Source organism: Takifugu rubripes, chromosome 4 (genome assembly GCF_901000725.2).
Source record: "Takifugu rubripes chromosome 4, fTakRub1.2, whole genome shotgun sequence".
Taxonomy (NCBI): domain Eukaryota; kingdom Metazoa; phylum Chordata; class Actinopteri; order Tetraodontiformes; family Tetraodontidae; genus Takifugu; species Takifugu rubripes.
The window spans coordinates 6262480-6284371 of NC_042288.1; the positions used below are offsets into that span (position 1 = coordinate 6262480).

General features: G+C 41.6%; 1 protein-coding gene across 1 annotated transcript in view; it reads right to left on the minus strand.

The window, feature by feature from the left end:
* Positions 1–2563: 2563 nt before the first annotated feature.
* srbd1 (S1 RNA binding domain 1) overlaps positions 2564–21892 on the minus strand; it is a 28503-nt gene continuing 9174 nt past the window's right edge. Inside the window, exons 15-21 of the mRNA XM_011603126.2 lie at positions 15881–15972; positions 14388–14470; positions 9594–9700; positions 8584–8745; positions 8210–8350; positions 4575–4759; positions 2564–3327 (exon numbers count right to left, since the gene is read on the minus strand). Of these exons, the coding sequence (XP_011601428.2) occupies positions 3035–3327; positions 4575–4759; positions 8210–8350; positions 8584–8745; positions 9594–9700; positions 14388–14470; positions 15881–15972 (1063 nt within the window). The 3' untranslated portion in view covers positions 2564–3034. The remainder of the gene's footprint in view (positions 3328–4574; positions 4760–8209; positions 8351–8583; positions 8746–9593; positions 9701–14387; positions 14471–15880; positions 15973–21892) is intronic.

The following is a 21892-nucleotide window of genomic DNA, read 5'->3' on the forward strand; positions in this document are numbered from 1 at the left end:
AATATATGTTGTGCTCGCTGCTACTAATCAAATGCTTCCTCATTTCTAGCCATTTATCTTCGGCTCACTTGGGAAGCATTTAGTGCTGCTGGAAAATCAGTTGATAAAACGTCTGCTTGTCTCAGAGCCTATTCTGTGTACACGTCACAGCTGTTGTATCTTATTTATCTGTTATTCCTATGTAAAATAAGCATTAGCTAACAGTGTCTCGCTGTGTTGATGATGTATGTGAAAGTTTGATGAAGAGAGTGTGAGGAAAGGGACAGGAAGAGACAGAAAGACACATGCACTCTGTTCATCTTTGAGCCAATGAATGAAAAATGGAGCCTACAGTGTGTATGTGCGCACGCATGTGCGTTTGTGTGTGTGTCCTGGCACGTGTGAGGTGGTGTGTGGGCGTCAAGAGGGAAAGCTCATAAAACCCATGATCGCACTGATGAGGTCACAGGGAGTGAAACCGGAGAAAGCCTTTCATTTCCTGTCTGATTCCATCCCTCTCTTCCCTACTTCCATCTATCAATCTCTCTCTCTTTTCTGGTGTTTTTAAGGCAGCCATGCTGAGAGCTTATAGGTTTGTCACTAACTAGTAGAATGTCAAACTGGACCAAAACCAAAGCATAACAGACGTGGTTATTACGTATTTCCCTCGATATTTCCAGTTCCAGGGGTATGATAGTCACAGTCGTCAACAGGTTCAGTTCCAGCCTGACAAGCAGGCGTTGTGCAGACACGGACAGTCTCGTAAATGTACCTAGACCTCTGTGGTCTACGCCTTAGCTTCTGCTCTCCCAGAACTCACATCTGCAGCCAGAGGGGGAGTGTATTGATGTCAGTGGTCACACCACTAACCTGGAGTAATTTTCCTCTGGAAGCAGAAACACTAACCATTGCAATCACTGTGTGACAATCATCACCGTGGAACGGCCCAAAAGCAAAGAAAACAAGAGCACTTAGGCACCAGAAGTGCAGCTCAACCCACTTTCACTTATACTCTTGCTAGAGGACTTATGTGAATGCTGCTTCATAGGATAAAAACTGCAGATTTGCAGATAAACAATAACATCAATTAAAATGCGCGTCAGCCAAATCCCTCATAGAACCTTCACCTGGAGCAGGTTAACTCACCTACACAGATTATGCTCAAGTACTTTCACTGCATCAGTTCGTAAATATTAAAAGATTACTGGGAATTTTGACTCAGGCTAGAGATTGTAATTTTTTTGTTAGGGTGTTTGTTCTCTCAATATTCACTAAATGATTACTTATCTTTTATTAGTTTTATATAGTGAGGAAATGGTGGAAACATGGCAACCTTTCACCAGTACCATTATTGCTTAGTGGTTTAAACCAGTGTGGTGTTTATTGTTATGTTTACTTGCTTCCACAGAGATAAACAGAGAAATGTGTTCTCGCCTCAGCGCTCACTTAGCTGGACGCATTTACTAGCTGTGAAAGCTATTCTCTCTGCTCGGCGTGACACATGTGCCATCATGGCGAAATTTTTGATCAAACGTGTTCAAGCAACGCCTGGCATGATCCCTGGGATATGGTTTCATGTTTTTGCATGGAACAGCCTTGTGAAAGATGTTTGTGTATTCACGTCCACACTTTCTTGCAACCAATCTCCAAAACCTGTCGGCACACCTGAGCACACCCCACAGCACAACTCCTCCTGCGGTCCCTCTCCTCATCGCCGCTCAATATCTGACAGGATCTCTGACAGGGCGGCCAGGGCCAGCGGCCAGATTGGCTGCCCCGTCCGCCTGCTCACGTTTGGCGAAGAAAATTTGGGCCGTGAAAAAAAAGTGAGAAGGATGCCGAGGGATGCTGCGTCTGCTCATTATGTCAACGTGTGTGCGCCAAAACAAAAACAGTGGAAACATTAGAAGGAGAGACTGCAGAGATGAAAACAAATACCAGACAAAACAGCGCAAAACAGAGTTTACGCTGAACAAAATAAAACACCTTGATTAGAAAATTGAATTCCTCTCGGGGAGGGAAAAGAACAAGAAGCAGACAATGAAATCTAGTATGCAAATATAATGTCTGTGTGTGCGTGTGTGTGTGTGTGCGTGTTTTGTCAGATCATCGAGAAGCAACCTGCCACTACTGATTATACTGATCGAACGTCTCTTTGTGTTTGTGTGTCCAGAATATTCTCCTGCAGCAGTTCTATAAGTGATTAGGTATTCTGAAGGTTTATCACATGGGACTGGGGGCTTTCTCCAGCATTACTTTATGTATTATTTTATTTATTCCAGTTTCATAAAAACAAACAAATTAGATAATGTGGATGGGGAGTCTGGGATTAATTTTGAAGCAGCTGATTAGTGTGTGTTTGTGTGTCCTGGGATAATTGTGTCTGGGACTGTGCCTAAAAAGCCTTCAGGCTTTGCTGCAGTCTGGGAGATGGAAACGCTCCCTCCTCCCGCTGAGATCCACTCCTCCACCCACTGCTGAAGCTTTTGCGCTGGTGTCTTCTTTCCTCCACCTTCCTTTTCTCTCTCCGTCCTTCACCATCCTTCTACTTTTATCAATTAACCCAAAACTTTTTTTTTTTTTAAATTTTAGTGAACATAAAAAAAAAGGCAAATATTTAAAATGTCAAAAATTCTCATTAACATTGCAGGTTACTAAGAGAAAAGAAACTAGGATTCGAAACAACAAAGAGAACAGTGCAAACCATCATAAGTAAATGCCAGAATTATCATCATGTCTGCAGAAAACAAGCAGCAGTATTTGTTATTGAGCAGAACATTGAGGAGCAACAATATTCCATTTAAGTAACCTTGAATAAGGAACTCTTGTTTAGTGTGCAATGAACAGGAATGTGCTAGCACATAGTTCTTGAACAGAACAGTCTGTTTATCAAAAACTAGGATTGGAAGAAAACTGGGTGGAGGTTTTTCTCTATTGGCTTTTAAATGTATAACAGAACGTAGACATTTTAAACTTAAAATTCTAAGCAGCATTACTGTATGTGAGGTATACTGTATATTCCCACTGCTGAATTGAACATTGTAATGAACTGACTCTATTGCAGGACCCTGATTAGATCCAGGCCAATGCGACCCCTCTGATGATCCACATTCAAGACTCGGACTTCCACCCGTTCCCCGGGCCCCAGTGCCAGGCTGCGGCGGCGCTGGTTGACGGGCAGCTTGTCTGGAGTGATGTTACTTTTGTGAATGAGTCCTGAACGGCCGACGCCGATGTCGACAAAAGCGCCAAACAGAGCTGTGTTGTCCACCCGGCCCGTCAAGACGGTACCCACCTGCAGATCACTCATTGACACGATGCCCTGTTTGAAATCTGCCTGCCCAAAATCTGAGGATGGCAGAGAAAGAAAGAAAGAGGATCAATGATGTGATGCCTCCATGGCTTTGCAGGTGTGCGCTCATCTGCATGTGTGATGACTGCTGGTGTCTTTCCAGTCTGTTAAAGGTGACTTCCTGTATGATGCGAGCAGTCTATACAATAGGCAGTGAAAGGTGACGCGCCGCAGCAAAGGTTACTGCAGTGATGAAAAACACATATTGTATGTCATATGGCAACCGAACACCTGTGTCAGCATACTTCTACTCTTCTCACCACTCTATTTTACACCGCTTTCCACTCGGACTGTTCGGGGGCCAAGATCGTTTTCCTTTTTGTACCATTAATACAAACAAGGAAGGTTTGCACCCAAGGAAATAGTCCCGTTCAATTATCCTCCCCACAGCACTGATTTCATGCAGTAGCCTCAGCCCATCTGTTTACTCAGCTGAGCAGTGACAAGGAGGCCGGGTGCAGCGCACTGCAACCCAATAGGGCCAACCTGAAAATGAACCTCGATGGTATGTTCCCTAATTTTGAGAAGAGAGCACCAACTTTGTCTCTACTTTTTGTCTGCTCACATTAAACTAAATGAAAAAGGAGGCCTCAAATAAAGCACAGGCCTTATTATCTCTAACACAATCCACAGTTCATCGATCTCTACTAAATATTTTATCCAATTTCATTCTGTTTTCATAAGAACATCAGCCTCTTTTTGGCTCAGTATATTTTCAAAGCATTCTTTTTTTGTAATGTGTCATGAATTGACAAGATACCTTCAACATTTTGTTTTCTTAGTACTACAATCAGTAGAGGGTGAAAAAAAGTTTTCCATGGGCGTCAGCGGCTTCTTATTTGTCCCAGAACTTCACAAATTTGGCGCTAAAGCTTCATACGCAGTTACAGGGACACATGTGTCTTTTTTAAATAAGAAACTGAAGTTAAACTACTGACAGACCACTTTAAAGATGTTCTGTCCAATCTCACTCTGTTGCACCCATCACACTCTGTCAGAAACACAGCAGTTGTGTTGCTGAGCTGTGGGGAGGAAGCGCAGACCTGTCAGAGGCTATCGAGTTACACCGCGAGTTACAGTTGTGACACAGGAACACTCGGTGTGTGTTCTGACAGACAACGCAGGAGGTCACAAGTGGTCGTCTGTAGCTCTACGGAGCAGATGTTTACGTTGGATTCAAACTAATCTGCATTGTCAGTATTTTACACTGTTAAATCACAGATATGTGTGTCACGATTCTTACTTTGGCGGATGTCAAAGCCGGGGGGCTGCGTGAGGCCATCCGTGATGAGTTGAAGGGTCTCGGTGCTGGTGTCCACTGTCTTTGCCAGTTCCTCCATGCTGCTGCTCCTGAGTTTGTTCTCCACACGCTGTCGTAACTGTGAACTCCCGATCGGGTCAGTACTGCCCCCCACAATAGACAGAAATCTGGAGGAGTCATTAACAAAAAGAGTGATGCAAAATGATGTAAAATAAGAAGCTGTGCCTCCAATCATGATGTTTAAATTATCTCATAGAACTGTAAAACATAGGTGAGTTTTTAAAAAACAGCCGGAGGATGGTGCTTTTTTTATTGTTATGAGATTGTGTTGAACATAGAACGGGTTACACTAACAGGAAGTCACAGTGGTACCTCATCCCACTGTAGTACCGTCGTTACTGAATTGTATGGATATGAAGGAATTTTGGGAAAAGAGATTGTGACTGTAATTAGATCATAAAAGTCGAACTGTAAGGACAGATGCAAGCATGTTATAAGGAAAACCACAGTTAGCCACTTGTGTGGCTTAAATCCAGGTTTTCTTTCACATTCAAGTGGAATAATCAATCAGATTTGAGTTTTTAACATAGAATAAGAAAAGCATTATAAAGCCATTTATGTTTACGACACCAGTTTAAGTTGTACAGCACCAGGGTCTTGTTCAAAATGTCATAATTACCGTCATTTTTTTGTGTTTTTGCTGCACTGTACAAACAACTTATAACATACTGGCTAAAAAAAGCAAACTCATGAGACAAAAACAGAACCGAACAGAAAAACAGAGGAATAACATGGAAGCAGGACAAAAAAATACTGACGGACTGTTGCTGACAGAATAATCACAAAATTAAGACATTGAGTATCAAATAAGGCAAACAGAAAAGAAACAGTGAAAAGCAAATAGTCTGAAAAGAGGAGAGCAGGAAAGGTGCGGGAGTAATTACAGTACACAAAGTCATGAGGTGACAAGGTGGGGTTTCTCTGCTTAAACAGTGCACACGAGGACAAACACACACATTTCTTTTACTCCCTAATAAGTCCAGAAAATCCAGTGTGGGCTGTAAACACCCTGACACCTTGTCCTATGAAAGTGCCTCCACTGCGCTGAGGTTGGACTCGTTGTCCATCCATCAACTGCCTGGAAAGGTTTCTTTCTATGGCTTTACTGTCGTCAAACGTCCCACATCCAAGAAGTCTAGACAGTCAATCAGTTCACACCATTTAAAATTATTATAAATCCAAACTAATTAGCTATTCTGCATTCTAAACACACTCACTGAAGCACAGAGTAGCAAAGTGTGTGTGTTTGCATTGGGTGGGGATTGTGTGACTATTGTGTAAATATGATTTATACGAGGCACTTTCCACAGCTGCTGATGGATGTGGATGCATTTGCCTCCATGTATGTGTGCACCAGCTGGGTGGTGTCCATGATGGATGACGCTGACTGGCTGCCTGACGCCAAATAGGCTACATATCCATCCACGTCATCCCTCTATCTGATGGACGCAACAGGTGGAGCCATGGAGGAACCAACGCGGAGTCAAAGACACATCGTTGATTCACTCCCATGTTTTCCTAAATTGCTCATTTGGCTACAGCAAGGTCAAGGCGGATGTAACAGGACACTGCTTGTGTACAAACTATGTATGAGACAGCTGTGAGCGGAGAGGCCCCCACCAGCGAACTCATCTTCTACTGCAAGAAGGAAACGAGTGGATTCCCTCTGTGGATGCCAATACAGAGATACTGCACAAACCAGTGCTGCACCAGGGCTTTTCTCTAATGGAAAAAATGATTAATATCATCAGTATAATTATAATAAATACAAAAATCTTTCCAGACTGACTGAAGGGAAACACTTGTAAGTGATTCAACATATAAGTAATAAAGCAGATCGATGAGAGGAACGGCGGTGTTTAATTATCAGGCTGAATTTCGGCTCTGGATCCTAGAGGGTTTGATGGGTCGTGGATTAAACAGGTGTGTGTGAGTGCGTGAATCAGTGTGTGTTGACCAAATCATTATTCTAAGGGTGTGTGTTAGCATTTAGGGGAGACCAGAGGTCTGGAGGCCTCCTTCTATGTGGGGTTCATACTCATAATTACAGCCTACATTTTGTCTTTGAGTGTCTGTGTGCGTGCGCATGTGTGTGCATGGGGATGGGTGGGCTAGGATTTTATCCAGGCCCACAGTAAGGATCTACTCTGTCTTGTATAATAGCAATACTGGGCCCCGACTGGTACATATCAGAGAAATGATCCCAGAGAGGACCCCGACTGTGTCCACCCCCCCTCCCCCGACAAATATTACATCCAGAGAAATGCTGCTGTATTATATATTTGTGAAAAGGTTAAAGCGAACACCTCCCACCGCTGAAGAAAAGGTGCACCGTTTGTGTGTAAATGCTTTTGCGTGTGTGTATTTGGTTACAAAGACAGGGTGATGTGTGGGCTGTGAGCAGTAGTGGAGATCCAGTTTCCCTAATGTGATGAACACTATATTCTTTATACACCATAAACGGCACACTCAAACACACATTCCTCCACAGTACTCTCCTCCGTCATCCTGTTTCTATCAGTGGCAGGTGAAGATATAAGATGAGAGGAAAAGCTGTCTGCTGTAGGTCTTGTCATTATATTTAAATCTGTTTGCGGCAACAATTTTGAAACCTTTTCTGTATTTAATGCATAGATTTTAAGCTGGTTGCAGAATGCAAGCTAAGCAAATTAAGTAACTGATGCAAAAGAGAAAATGCTTAATGATTTAAGTGAAATTTAATGGCACAAAAGCGCATATTTTGGACGAGCAAAACCCTGCCAGCTGTCAGTAATGATGAGTGACATTTAAGAAGGCCCTGTTTCAACAGGAGCTTTTTGGCACCTCACTGAGAGATGTAATAACAAACACCCCTGAGAAAGATGGACAGGCAGTTTGGAAGGATGGGTGGATGTTTAAGGAAACATTTGCTATGTGGATGAGGAATAACGGCAGAAAAACCCAAATTCATACAAGTGCAACAATCCATCTTCACACAGAGACATGCCGACCCACACACATGCTTGAAGGCCATTAGAGGCACATCAACATAAGGGGAACGATGCTTTGAGCTACTATTGTCAGAACTTATGTAGACTAAACACAGTTGAGTGACTACAGCTGTAGGAGAGGGGCCCTCCTCTTTCATACACACACACATCGCATGCACGCACAAAAACACAGCAGATATAAAGTCTCAAGCTTCTGATGCTAATAAGGATGGGAAAGAGAATCACATTCACAAAGTCAGAAAAAAAACACACACAGATTTTCTGTCCCATGTCTGTGCAAGACAAGTCAGAGTCCTCACTTCTGTATAACCAGCACCATGGGAAAGAGTGTCAAAACCTCATCTTAGCTCAAACATGCTTGGATCAGGAGGGTAGGGACAGATCTTTTTGACATGTGGGGAATATGCACCTCATCCTATTCTTCCTAATGGAGCACCAAGCAGCCAGATATACTGTATGTAGGCATAGAAACCATTACAGGTGAAAATGACAAATACAGGCAAATGAGGATCTCTAGGACTGCAGGAAGACTTCTGGAAATACATATTGCACTTGTGTGTTCTGTACCTCTGTGCTACATGGTAGGACTCTGGGTGTATGCAGGTCTGGTCCAGAGGATTAAAAGATGTTGATACACTGATAACAGCCTTTCCTTTGCCCTTCTTAGCTGCTGCTTTTGCTGGCACGCAGGGAAGTGAAGATACAGTACTTAAAAATAAAAAAGGAAAATAAAATGATGAGTTAGTTTTCATTTGCAGGACCCTGAGATTCAAAGTGATCCCTGCAAGTTCTATAATTTACTCCCAGCCTAATGCACAATAAAACAGGCTGTATTGAAACACCTCTGCATTATCCACATACATTAATGGTTCATGATAAATACAGTATGGTAGTAAATCTAAGATATGTTTCCATGGGTTTGCAGATACTTGCATGAACACCTGGTTTGTGGGTTGATTCTAATGAAGCCGGCACATTGCTGGTAAGTCTTAGGCCCCATGCCTTTGACAAGTTTGAGTTGCTCCCTGTTGATGAAGGGACCGTTCTGCTCTCTCCACTCTGCAATACTCCGTGCCCTGCCTACATTAAGACCTGCTACATGCCTAGAAAAGATGACAACAGTTTATGTAGTGTACATGTCATAAAACACACAAAATCCTCAAAGAAATCTGGTTGAGGTCAGGGTGTTTGATTCTAGAAGTCTCTGTTTCCCAGTGGCTGATGATGTGAGGAAGAGCCCAGTAAAAATAAATCTTTGGGAAAACCACAGTTTAGTCACAAAATAAATGATACCCACAAACATCTTGGTCATACCTGCTTTACATTTAGCAGGATTTCCATGTGCACATAACCAGTGCATGTTGTACAGACTGGAGGCTGGCAATTAACCAAGCAGGAGCAAACAGGCACCAGAGACATATGAGCCAAAATGTCGTGAGGGTAAACTCTATGTTCAGTTTTGGCAACGAAAAGAGGTGATTTGAAACTGAATTGGGTCTGCTCTGTTAATGTCTACAGTGACTCACTCACACTAAGGCACACGGCAATGTCAACATTCAACATAATACCTCAGTCATCAACACGTCTGTGTGTATTTAATGTGTGTGTATGTGTGGGTAACATTAACTTCTGCAGGAATGGAAAAAACTCACTTGCAGAGCAGACAGGTAAACAGATGACCTGATGCCTAAGCTGCAGCTAATGCCAGCCTGTTTTATACTGGTTGTATTCTGTGTGCAGAAATTTAGAGGCACGCATACACATACGTGTATACACGCATCACTCCTGATTGTTGATTACACTTCAGAATGAGAGGCAAGAGTGCAAAGACCTCATGCATGAGCGTGAATGAAGCACTTATCTGACCAATGCGTTTCAGGTTTCAGAACGTGTTTTTTCCCTGTGTGTGTGTGTGTGTGTGTACTTGTTTGTGTCTTGATGTCTCATCTACCTCATCAGTGTCTCAGAGCACATATTGATGTCCACACCCACAAAGCTCACACATTCCTGCACCACGCCATCTAGTGCTGCCTTCAGAGCGCTGGTTGACACATCATGCTAGGAAGGGTGGAAAAAACGGGAAGAACTCATTAAAGTCAAACATAAAAATGACAGACAACTGGCTCAGCAGACACACAAAGGCACTAGTCTATGTAAAGGGATATAGGCCAAGGAGTTCAGCTGCTAAATTCCTACTGATGCCACTGCAACTGTTGGAGGATTAGTTGACAGTTTAAACTGGACTACTGTTGGTTATGACTCTGTGTGTGTGTGTGTGTGTGTGTGTGTGTGTGTGTGTGTGTGTGTGTGTGTGTGTGCTTTGTAGGATGTGACAGACCAGCATGACACGTCCTGTGAGATGATTAAGCCGTAAATATTAATGCACACTGCCAGCAAAAGTTACACAAATGTTCTCTGCCCGCAAAACCAGATTGTTATTAAGAGGCTGGAAAAGTTTTCATTGAAAGGAATTTCTAAGATCCTGTTGAAAATAAAGTTGATCAACTACATTGAATTTAGCAAGGTGCAAAAATGTTATTTCAATACTAAAGGCAATGTAGGGCTTGTTTCAACAGGGGGCAATATCTGGCACACATGATCGCTGTATAATTTCACTGAAATATTAAGTTCAAAATGTCACTCGGGTACAAAAGGGCCAAAACAAACAATGCGTGCAGCATTTTAATAACTGTCGACAATGTTCATAATGGTGGGGTGTGCACTCAGAACACATAGCTGGAATGTTTTCTTGCTAAGGTGTCATGCCAATGGCTAGACATGGAATTAATTTACTTCACAAGTTCGAAAGAAAAAAGTGACTTGAGTTGAAAGTGAAATACTATAATACACTACAAGTCAAATGGTTAAACAAAACCAACATTTTGGACATTGAAATTGGGATTTTTAGAAATATTTACAATTTCCTGTGAATATAGAAAAGGGGAGGGACAAAGACAGAGACAAGACACAGAAGAGAAAATCACCCATTAGAAAACCAGTTTACATGAGAAAGGTGGAGGGGTGTGTGTGTGTGTGGGTGCGTGTGTGTGTGTCCTCATATTTGAAAGCTTGTAAATGATTTCAGGATTACAGAGCTGCAGTGAACGCACGTATCTTTGGCAAATGCTGAATTTATTCCAGTAAATGTAACTGGGAACATATCAATTCACAACTCTACAACTGAATATGTCTTTATATAATGTGAATTTACTTTATATCCATTATGTAGCATTTATGTCCTGAATTATGGGCTATAGCTTCCATTTCTGTTTTCTATTACATAAATAAAGGTTTGCATGCTTGTTAATGACTGCTAAAATAAACTGCCAGTTATGAATGTGAGTTAGGACCTCATCAGTATTCCAAAACTAAACAGAGTAAAAAAGAATCTAGAGGATTATACTTCTGCACCCAGTAACAGAAAAGATCAAAATGGACATGGAACCATGCTCCATTTCCAATATCACCTCACAGGGCACCACAAACTGATGCCAGGGATGACTCCTGTACCCTCCAGCCCTCTCACCACCAGTTTATCCACTAAACCAAACATTCATTGCTCTGACTTGCATCTTCACAACACAAACCTAACTTTATATCAGGAAGCACATTTCCAAGAAGTTTCAAGTAGACCAGGGAGGAAGACAAGCAGAGAGCACCAGTGCCGACTTTTGAGGTGTTGAAGGCGATGAAAAAGGGGGCACAGGTCTTTATACTAACAGCTGAATGAGGTGGCAATTATGAATGATGCCAATATGACTGGAACCATACTGGAGTCAGAATGGCTGTGTTTACGCAGGGCCTGAGGGCAGTGAATGATGGAAGGATAACTGTAAAAAGACCATAAACTACAGGATCAAATTTCCACACCGCATTTTGCCTGGAACATGACAAACTAATTTTCATATTTCTATCATATTCCTGGTGGGCTGAGAGAGGATAAAAGTAAATGAGACTACTTAAACCCATATAATAAAGTTCTGTCTAGCTTAAATACTGTAATTGCCATGCCCAGGCTCTAATGACATTTCTGAATTAAGCAGTAATAACAGTAATAATACAAAAATACAACTGAAGGTACAACAAGCTACTAAGTCTTCATCAATAAAGAAGACTATTTTAGGTTCATCCTCTTGATGTCTTTTTATCCTTTTACACATTTTGCAGGGTGATAACCAATAAACATCTAACAATAAAACTTATACTCGAGGTCAACAAAAGGTCATATTTTCCCTGACGAACCTCAGAATCCTGTAGATTTTTCCAATCCAGGCATGTGAATACACGCATGGTTAAAGGCTGGTTGTAAATCTGCAGCTGAAAGTGATCTGACAGAAAGGTGATTCTTTATGCTCCTCTGTCAGTTTTCATGAATGCCTATTGGCTATTTCTCAAGTTCCTGCACAACAATCATGCACATAATCACACATGCACTCTTGCGTGGGATTGCAAATGAGAGCATGAGAATCGCACTTAAACAGTGTAAGTTTCAACAGAGCCACAGGAAGTGCAAATGACATGGTCGGATTTAGTTTTATTACAGTACTGATGATACGTATTAAAAATATATGAGGAGTGTTATAAAGTATTATTCTCAAGGGACCATGCCAGTTCTTGTGGAGCTTTTATAATACAAATAATAAAAATCTAAAATGAAAATATCAGAGAATTAATTGTATTGTACGCTTTTTAAAGTCGAGAGAGCTGAAGCTATTAAGGAAAAAAAAAAGGAGTAAATTGCAAGTATATATAATTCCATCATATATAAAGTGATTTTATGTATAAATCTGTGTCATTTGTTATTCCACTGCTTTATTTCAGTTTAACAATCATATGCAGATGAAGGGAGATAACATTTCCAAAAAAACTGACAGCAAGAATTGAGCAGGAGAGTTTTTGAAAGATGTAAGAAGAGTGACAGTTTTGTTAATATCCGGCTCACAGGTAATGTTTTCTTACACAGCAGCGCTTTAATGTGCATGTATGCTTGTCTGGAGCCTGGAGACCTGTTGGTCATGGGAATTACCCACCTGTCAGCAGAGTATAGCATAAGAACTGACTGGTGACGAACAAGCTGTCCAAAGCCGCACCTTCACAGGCTAATTCTGAAAGATCCCAACATGTTTGTTCATGTAAGTGTCCAAAAATTACAAGGCGCAACAGTAGCCTTTTGAAAATGAATGTGCTGCAGGTAACAGCAAACTAGCGAAGGAACACCCGTACAGCGGCAAATGTGCATCTCTGCAAACTGCCGTGCACAAAAATCTGTCAACCACTACAGAGAAACATTGTTCCCACAGCAACAGTTATGTTCAATCCCAATCTAATAGGCCTCACTTTTTTAGCCCTCAGCTCATTTCCAGTTTCCTGTCAGACCTGTCACTCACTCAGCCAGCAGAGGGTGTGGGGGGGGGAAGGCCTGCTGTGCCAGCTGTCTAGAGTTACATCTGCTCTTAAGCCGTTTGGGTCTAAAGGCAATAAACTTTCACAAAGTTCAAAATGCAACGATTCACACAAAAGAACTCTGAGAGCACCCATTCCCCTGCAGCAAGTGCACTTTTCCTCACTCCCAGCCTCCTTTACATCATTTCACACACATTAAATCCCTTCTCTGGGAAGCGACTGACACAGGTCAGAGTGATGTCTCATCTCATAGCTGTCAGCACTCTCTGTTTATTTACCCTGTTATTTTATCAATTGTTGATCTAGTCACATAATCTGAGAGCGGGAGGTACAGGTCCACAGGCAGCCCAGAGAACCCAGTCAGGACGTGTTGAGAGACACGGGCCTGTGACCTCAGTCACACATATATATGAACAATCAGCTCGCATTTATAATCCCAACCCTGAGATATCACTGCCAGAGAATACAATTTCTACAGGACAAATAACTAAACAAAACATTAAAACTTTATTTTAAAAACTAACTAAGACAGCCAAGCAAAAAAGTAGGGTCTTCCACTGAAAATTTCAGTCAGTAAAACCAGACAGTAACTCTTTTTGTTCAATCTACCACCTTTTACTCGCTTATGTAATTTCTAATCGTCCTCCTTTTGTTCCTTTTTCCCATGAACACAACACACCAACTATGAGGACAGCGTTTCTGCATTAATAACTGGTGTAATCGTAGAGACTCAGGCTTTCCTACAAAGAAAACATACTGGTGAACAAAATCAACACTGAGCTAACTGTTGTTTCATCTGCGCACTCATCTGAGTACATAGAGCACAGAGCAGGCACACATGACACACTTAAGTCACCCATGATCGCCATTAATTAACTGAGTTGTCAATCCCAGCATCATCTGTTGACACAGTTATCAGGCATATTTATCTACTTCTCTGTTCACCTGCTATTTTATTGGTTGTCCAGTCACGATTGGTTTGAATCAAATTTTAAAAAGTAATACATAGATCACTATATAATATTTAAAGCATTCAGTAAGAAATATAAACTTGACAGCAGATACCATCTGTGTTGCATTGATTTGCATAATGCATTTGTTTTGTTAGGCTAAAAAAGGTTTTAAATAGCCCCAACTAACTAAAATAATAACTAAACTTATAATCATTTCTCAATGAATGTCTCTATTGTAGTTTACTGCTTGCACTGAAAATTGAGTTTAGATTCAATGAAACAACATATATGTCTATTTCCAAGTACCAAGGAAATAATGAGAAAAGGGTTATAAAATTTATTTTAAAAATAAATATCTGGAATGTCAGTAATTACATTTATACGCTAACCTGGTAGGTTCCAATCCCAATGTGCTTGGGATCGATCTTCACAAGCTCAGCTAGGGGATCCTGGACACGTCTCGCAATAGACACTGTGAAAACACACACACACACACACACACAAACAATATCATAAGATGGGAGTCTTAATCACAGTTGCTGAATATGCAAATCTATATTCGTTATAATTACTGAATATGCAAATGTTCCATATATTACAGCTATGGCCTGAGGGCAGGCCAAGCCCAATTATATTCCTCTAACCCCAATAACAATAATTAAGGCTGGCTTCCAAATGGATTCTTCACACCTGTCATTTAGCCTCCCGAGGAACCTCTGAAGCCATAAAGTTAACAAGAACCATGTACATGAAGCCAAATCTTGCATATAAACACACACAGCCCCACACACACACACAAACACACACACACACACACACACACACACACAAACGCAAAGTCTATGTTAACCGAAGCGAGATTGCATTTAGCTCTGGGGTCTGTAAAGTTTCAGCCTGCTACCACACATGAGGCCAAATGTCTTTTCCATGATCACGCTGGCAGAGCTGTTGACCAGAAGAAAAATTACCAACAACCTGGATCACATACCATAATACATGACATCATTCTCATTAACACAGAGTGGGGGGAAGAAAAGAATGAATGAGAATATCAAAATTGAATTTAATCTGGGTTTTCTTTAATTCCATATACTGTTATTTAACATGTTTATTGTGAGGAGATGTGACCACTCTTTCAGCTGTGTGCGAATTTCATTGATCTGCTTCATGATGTTTGATCCAGATTTGACAGACAGAGAGAAAAAGCAGGGTTGGGATGCAATAGTGGAAGTATGTCTAGAATCAATGGCTCTTCTCTCTTCTCTCTATTCTGGCTGCGGTGAGAGGTGACTGCCTGAGATAATATTTAGACAGGGATGGAGTTTCAATGCTGGCCTTGCACAGTGCACCACCAAAACTCCCCACGACTCTTTCAATTAATGCCGTCTCCATGTATCCTGATATATCTAAGAAAAAAAAAACGGTTGTGGCAAGTAATACAGCCCACCACATATTGAATGGTTATTAACAAAATACAGCACTATAATAAAGGGAGCCACAGATGGAGCAAACGCAGAAAAAGAAGTCATTAGTCACTCAAGAGAGCGAGGTGAGGTGGAACAATCAGATGGGTGAGGATGCCAGTTATAGCAGCGCTGTGTGGACTCTGCTGGGATGAAAAATTCTCATTTCTTCTACCACAACGAGGCTGGGCAGCATCCCTTCCTCTAGGCCAAAGTTAAAATCTTTCCTAGAGAGATAAATATGACTCTGCTGACACCTAAAGGGCACCAGGCTGCACAGTTATTACTTAAGAAGAATGACATCTAGAAGGAGGAGATTCCTTGCTCGTGAAATTAAAAAAATTTAAACTCTATAATACTAACCAAGGGATCTACGTTTATCAATATATATTCAATCCACACTGTCTGTTAAAGTATACCTGCACTTCTTAGGTTGGGATCCAGGTCGGGCATCTCCTTCACTGCTTCAGGGCTCACACTGTATATAGACGCTCCTGCTTCATTGGTGATACTGGGGAAGAAAGAAAATACAGAGGATCAAAAATAATGATAAAAAGACAAAATAAATGTTTACAGTTAAAAATGAATGGGTGTTAAAGAATCATGTTGAAAAGGACAAACGGAAACTAGACCTCCACGGTGTAATCGCAATTTATGTGGCGCTACTCCCATCTAGAGGTCAACAGCTGAACAGACATTTCTGCACGATATACTAAGAGAATTAAGAAATATTAATGTAATCACACAGTGTTTTAAGGGAAGTGAACTTTTATCAACAAAAAATTCAATTTGTTATATTGGAAAATACGTTCACTTTTATAATGTGCCTATATTTAGCCGTGAAACAACACTTATTACATTAATACTTTATTATATCATATAGGAAAACTTCAGATGAACAAATGTTTTAATGTTTTATTAAATCTGCTATTCTTAGATTTCATTTCATACCACATAACATAACATGTAGGTGCACTGGCTTGGAACTTATAAATATTAAAATCCTGAACAGCAAACCTAATCTTGAGCACTTGGAGCTGCTATAATTCTTTTTAGTTTTACCCTTTTGACAGTCTCAGTCCTTAATATATTCTGTCTAAAGTGAGCTGCTTATCACCCATTATCAAAGACAGACTGATGGTACAACAAAGCCACTGATACCCGTGTTAACGCCACGTACATTAAAGCTGTCATGCTGTTTGGTCTTTCTGTTCTCGGGGGGCTGGAGAAAGAGAGGCTGGGGGGGGTTACAGAATGAAAAGGGGGCATTTTCCTAAGGGCTGGCCAATATGATGATGGGGTCAGCATCATCCCCAATGTCCACACTCACACACACACAGTCCCAGAGGCCTGGACCTTGCCACAACAACCTTGCCAATTACAAATATCTTGTTAATGAGGAATGGCAGAGGCCTTCTGATGAGAATCACATTTAAATGAACTTGTCCTCCCTCCTGCTTTTGCCCGTCCTTTCTATTCATCCCTCCCTCCGCTTCACTGTTCTTTTCGTCAGCTCTCTGTCCATCGTGGTGACAGCTGACATATCGCCATGGCGACACCACTAACGAGCAGAGACACATGACCTTCGATGGGGTCAAAAAAGAGCTGGTCATTAACCTGACACAATCTGTCTCTCTCTCACACACACACACACTCACATGTGAGGAAAAAAAATTTCTTAAAAAGCATTTCACCTCAACATGTTCTTTAGATCAAAGAGAGACTGGTATTTAATTTGTGTTGCATAGGGATAATTGCATAAGGATGAATGCATAATTCTGGCCCCTCCCACAACTCTCAAATGGAAACGTACAACTATTAAAGTTGTAGGCAGCTCATCTTTTTCTGGGAAACAAAGCTGCTATAAATCAGAGACAATAGAGAGACAGATGTTTTAAACAAGGAACAAAAATAATTCAAGACAAGACAATAGGGGGAGTAAAGAAAGGGAGGCCACATGGCCCTATCATGTCTAACTTGATTAAGGCTGCCACTGGGGCAGCTAGGTAATAGCACTGTCATGGATACAGCTCTAAGCCCTCATCAACATGGTGCCCATAGCCACAGTTAGGGCGTCATCTTGGCAGCCAACAGAAGGTTGTCTGTTCTCTGACCTAAGTGGGAGGATGGTCAAATCGTGGACACACATAATCTCAAAGTCAATGGATGCCTCTCAGTGTAAAGCAATGTTGTGGTAATCCCGTCCCATCCTGGGGCAAAGTCGTAAACTCCCCACTATCTGCCGGTCTCTGAGACAAACCCTCGGGCCTGAAATGCAAAGAGTCTCATTACGACTGGCCCTCTAATGGCCTTCAAGAGACCCAAGATTAGAAGATTGGATGAATACATGCTTTGATACCTTGTTACAGCCTCATGGCTCCTCGAGTTCTATTGTAAAAAAGAAAATAAAACAAAAAAAACCCCAAGCACGTTCTTTAGACTAAACAGGACAATTTTCTCTGCATAATCTGATATTGACAAAAAAAACTAAACAGAGGGTGTTAGAAGGAAAAAGTGTGTTACTGCTTCTAAATCGAAGGTCGCACCTTAGATGCCAGCCTTTAAGAAGGCTCATGTTATTAATTTGACTCATAGCTTTATAGAATATTTGAATAGTAAATGTTAAACAAGATATAAATTAACTATTCTTATTCAAAGAGTTATTTTTCAATTGTTTGTATCCCCAAATATCTTGAGCACATGCACGGAGCACAATATAGCTCCTACAATTGTGGGACCATAAGGATCCTAAAATAAAGTATGCTTGGTTTGGCCTGGTTTCTATACCTTAGAAGGAGCTGTGATGTCATGCTACCAGCCCAAAATAAATTAAATACACATATGCACAGACTCAAGTTTGTCTGTGCCAGCTGCTCAAACAGCTTGGCTCCATTGTTCAGTCAGCTGCAAAGCCTGACCTCCGGCGTACAAACTGAGGGATGGACCATCCCTCAAATACACACACACGCGCGCGCGCATGCACACACACGGACAGACACGTCGGGTTTGAAGAAGATGACATTTTTCACAGAGAAAAGCGTCCAAATGGCAGGTGTCAGGGGCCGTCAGTCTCTAGAGTGGCGCTAGAAGGCAGGCAGGCAGGCAGGCGCGCACACATAAACTGCAGCTGCCAGTGCGAGGCACATCTGAAAAGAGCAAAGCCTCACAGACACTCACGTCAATCTGGGAGCAGGAATGGACTACACTTGTGTCGCACGCACAAACACACACACACAAATCTCAACTACATACATGGTATGTCACAAAGACTTATCGCACAGGTTTGTCACACACTGGACCACAGAGAGAGCGTGGAGGATGGCAGGAGGGGAGAGGAAGGTCCACAGTCCGAGGACAGTGGGAGGAGAGCAGCAGCTCTGGGTGATGAAGCTGGCAGATAATCACTGTCCACCACCTACATTTACTATAATCTGACATCACTTTGCAACCAATTAGGTGGAACCAATCAAAACACACAGTTGAAACATATATTAAATCCAATGAGGAATATGGCAATTAAGACTATGGTAGGGATAAGAATATATTGAATTATATATTATATATTATAATATTACATTATAAAATTGTACTGTGTATGTTTTTGTGACATCCACATCTGTATTATGCAGTCATTTCTACATACATACATACACTTCCGTGCATGTTCTCTATGCCTCTTAAGCCATCCTCACTTTTTCTCCGGACCCTCAGTGAGGCCTGAGTGCCTGAATCTCACCCAGTCATCCCTGTTCCTGCCACTGTTGGTTCATCACTCACCAAATCTGGCCCTGGGAGCATGCCTGGACACAGGGCATGACAGGGGATACACACAACGGCACCCACACACAGTCATAAATACACTCTCCACCCCTGTCCTGCAGGTCCATCAGCAAGCCAGTAATAATGATCTCATCCCACCAGAAGTGAGGGCAACGCGGTCACGGACTGCTGCAACTGCAGCATTGCTCTTGGACAAGTCGAGTAACCAGAAGACAAATCTGGACTGCCTGTACAATAATGAGGACCTGTTGATAATATCAGGGGTAAAAGGTGGTTATACAAAAGTCCAAAATCCAGGAATGATGAATCTAACTTTTTCACGTTATCCAAAGCGGAAGTTTTTTGGTATTTTGTGAAGTATAGTACTTGAGAGAAACAGTATTTGGAAAATATAAGTTAATTCAAAAAGAAATAAATGAGCTTTACACACACACACACACACACACACACACACACACACACACACACACACACGTGCGTGCAAACACTCACAGGTGTACTTGTGTCTTTGTGAGGACTTTCATTGACATAATGCACTCTCCAGCTACTAGCCCAAACTCTAACAATCACATTAAGATCTAACCAACTAAACATAACCCCTATGTCCTCACTTTGTTAGTGAAATGCATTTGGTCCTCTCCAAGTAGGACACACACACACACACACATGCATCTGTCTGGCCAATGTTCAACATTCTTCTGAGTTGTGACAAAGCCTGGATGCCCCACCAGTCAGTGTTAAAACACAATGACAGACAAGGTCAGGTTTCACTGGTATTACTGCAGAGAAACCACAGAAATGCTCACAGGAAGCAGATGTTAATAAAAATCAATCAAAGACTGATGATCAGGACAAAGATATATATGCATACAGGTCAAACTGTATGTAACTCAGAAAATGACTGTGATGAAATCAGAGGAGTTTGTTTTCTAAATTAATAAATATTACGAAAAGTCTGTAAATAGCAGTGAAATGCACAAACTCCACTAATGATTAATGAAATTATTAGCCTAATTAACAGCACATAATTGATTTAATATGATTGTGATTGCTTCAGGTATCACTACATTTTGATGTGTTATAAGTTACAAGATTAGCTGGAATTTTATTTACTACACTGTCTCTCCACACTGATTTCAAACTTTTCACAAAAAGTTTTTTGTTTGATTCACTTTTATATTTTTTACAGTCAGCTCAACAGTCACACATGGAACTGAGCAGTGAGGAGAGAACAGTGGTTATTATGCTTGGACTGGGTTTCTGTACTGTTCTATAGAGTGGACCAGGCCTGCTCAGAGACACTGTGGTTCTGTAATAGGGCCACATCAAACAAGGTCCAGATGGTTTTCATATATTTTACTTAAGGGACACAAATCAGCATAAAATGAAGCAGATCCCCGTGAATGAAAGGAACGTAGAAACATAGAAAACCTTAGGAGTGGCCAAATAAACAAATCCTCCTTTATATTTATGTACTTAATACAACTATGATTGCTTCAGTTGCTGCTAGTTCATGAGCACTTTATTTAATTTTGTATTAGGTCAAAGTTGAACTAATGCTGAAATTCTCTTTGACACTCTCTTGTATCCAGAGTTTCCCCATGTAACCGATTTTTACGTTCAGGCACAGTAGCCCTCTGGTTCATAATGGGAGAACATTAAAAACTTTTACTGACGTTAACATGGATGCTTGTTTGACTGTATTAAAGATTCAATCCAAATTATGGTAACTTGCTGAGAGAGGTCTATTTGGAAAAAACACTATATGAATATACACACACACAAACACACACACAAACAAACACACGCGCGCACACACACACACACACACAACAAGGATGCCGCAGGCTGTCATTTCTGACTGTCATTCCAGCTGAGCACTGAGGCAGAATCACAGAGAGAAAAAGACAGAGACAGGCGGGTGGGGAAGAATGGGTGGAGAATGTGAGTGGGGGTGGTGACAATGAAGGTTCACAGGGAGACATGAAGCAGATGGTGCAAATGGGACTGAGGTGTTTAATGAACTAGTGGAGAGGAGAGGAGAGGAGAGGAGAGGAGAGGAGAGGAGAGGAGAGGAGAGGAGAGGAGAGGAGAGGACAGGACAGGACAGGACAGGACAGGACAGGACAGGACAGGAGCGGACAGGAGCGGACAGGAGCGGACAGGAGCGGACAGGAGAACTGGTCACATTTATAAATGCACACAAGTGGACCAGCAACTGGGATTAATTAATTACACTGATGACAGTCCCAGCTATCTCTGAGACCCCCTGCTGCTCCTGATGCTAAATACCCATTCTCTGTCAGTGCCATCATCCGTGGAGCTGGGATAATGATGCTTCACTAGTGGCAGGTCCAGGGTCAGCTATGGGTCAGTCAGCAGGGGGGAAAGACCCACAATCAGGAAACGACCGTTAGCGCTTGAAGTCATCCTGCCCTACCGCCATTATTATAAAGAGGCTCGCTGAAGAACGTTTAAAAACCATCACGTGAGAACGTCAATTTAAAAAATAACAAAAGTCAACACTGCTGAGCAACTCAACAACACTTAAACTCTGCTCCCAGATAAAAACATGCTTGTCCTTTTCCCTTTCAAGACCTAGATTTAAGAGCAGTCTGGAAAAGCACTACTTTAATAAAGCTTTTATGAAG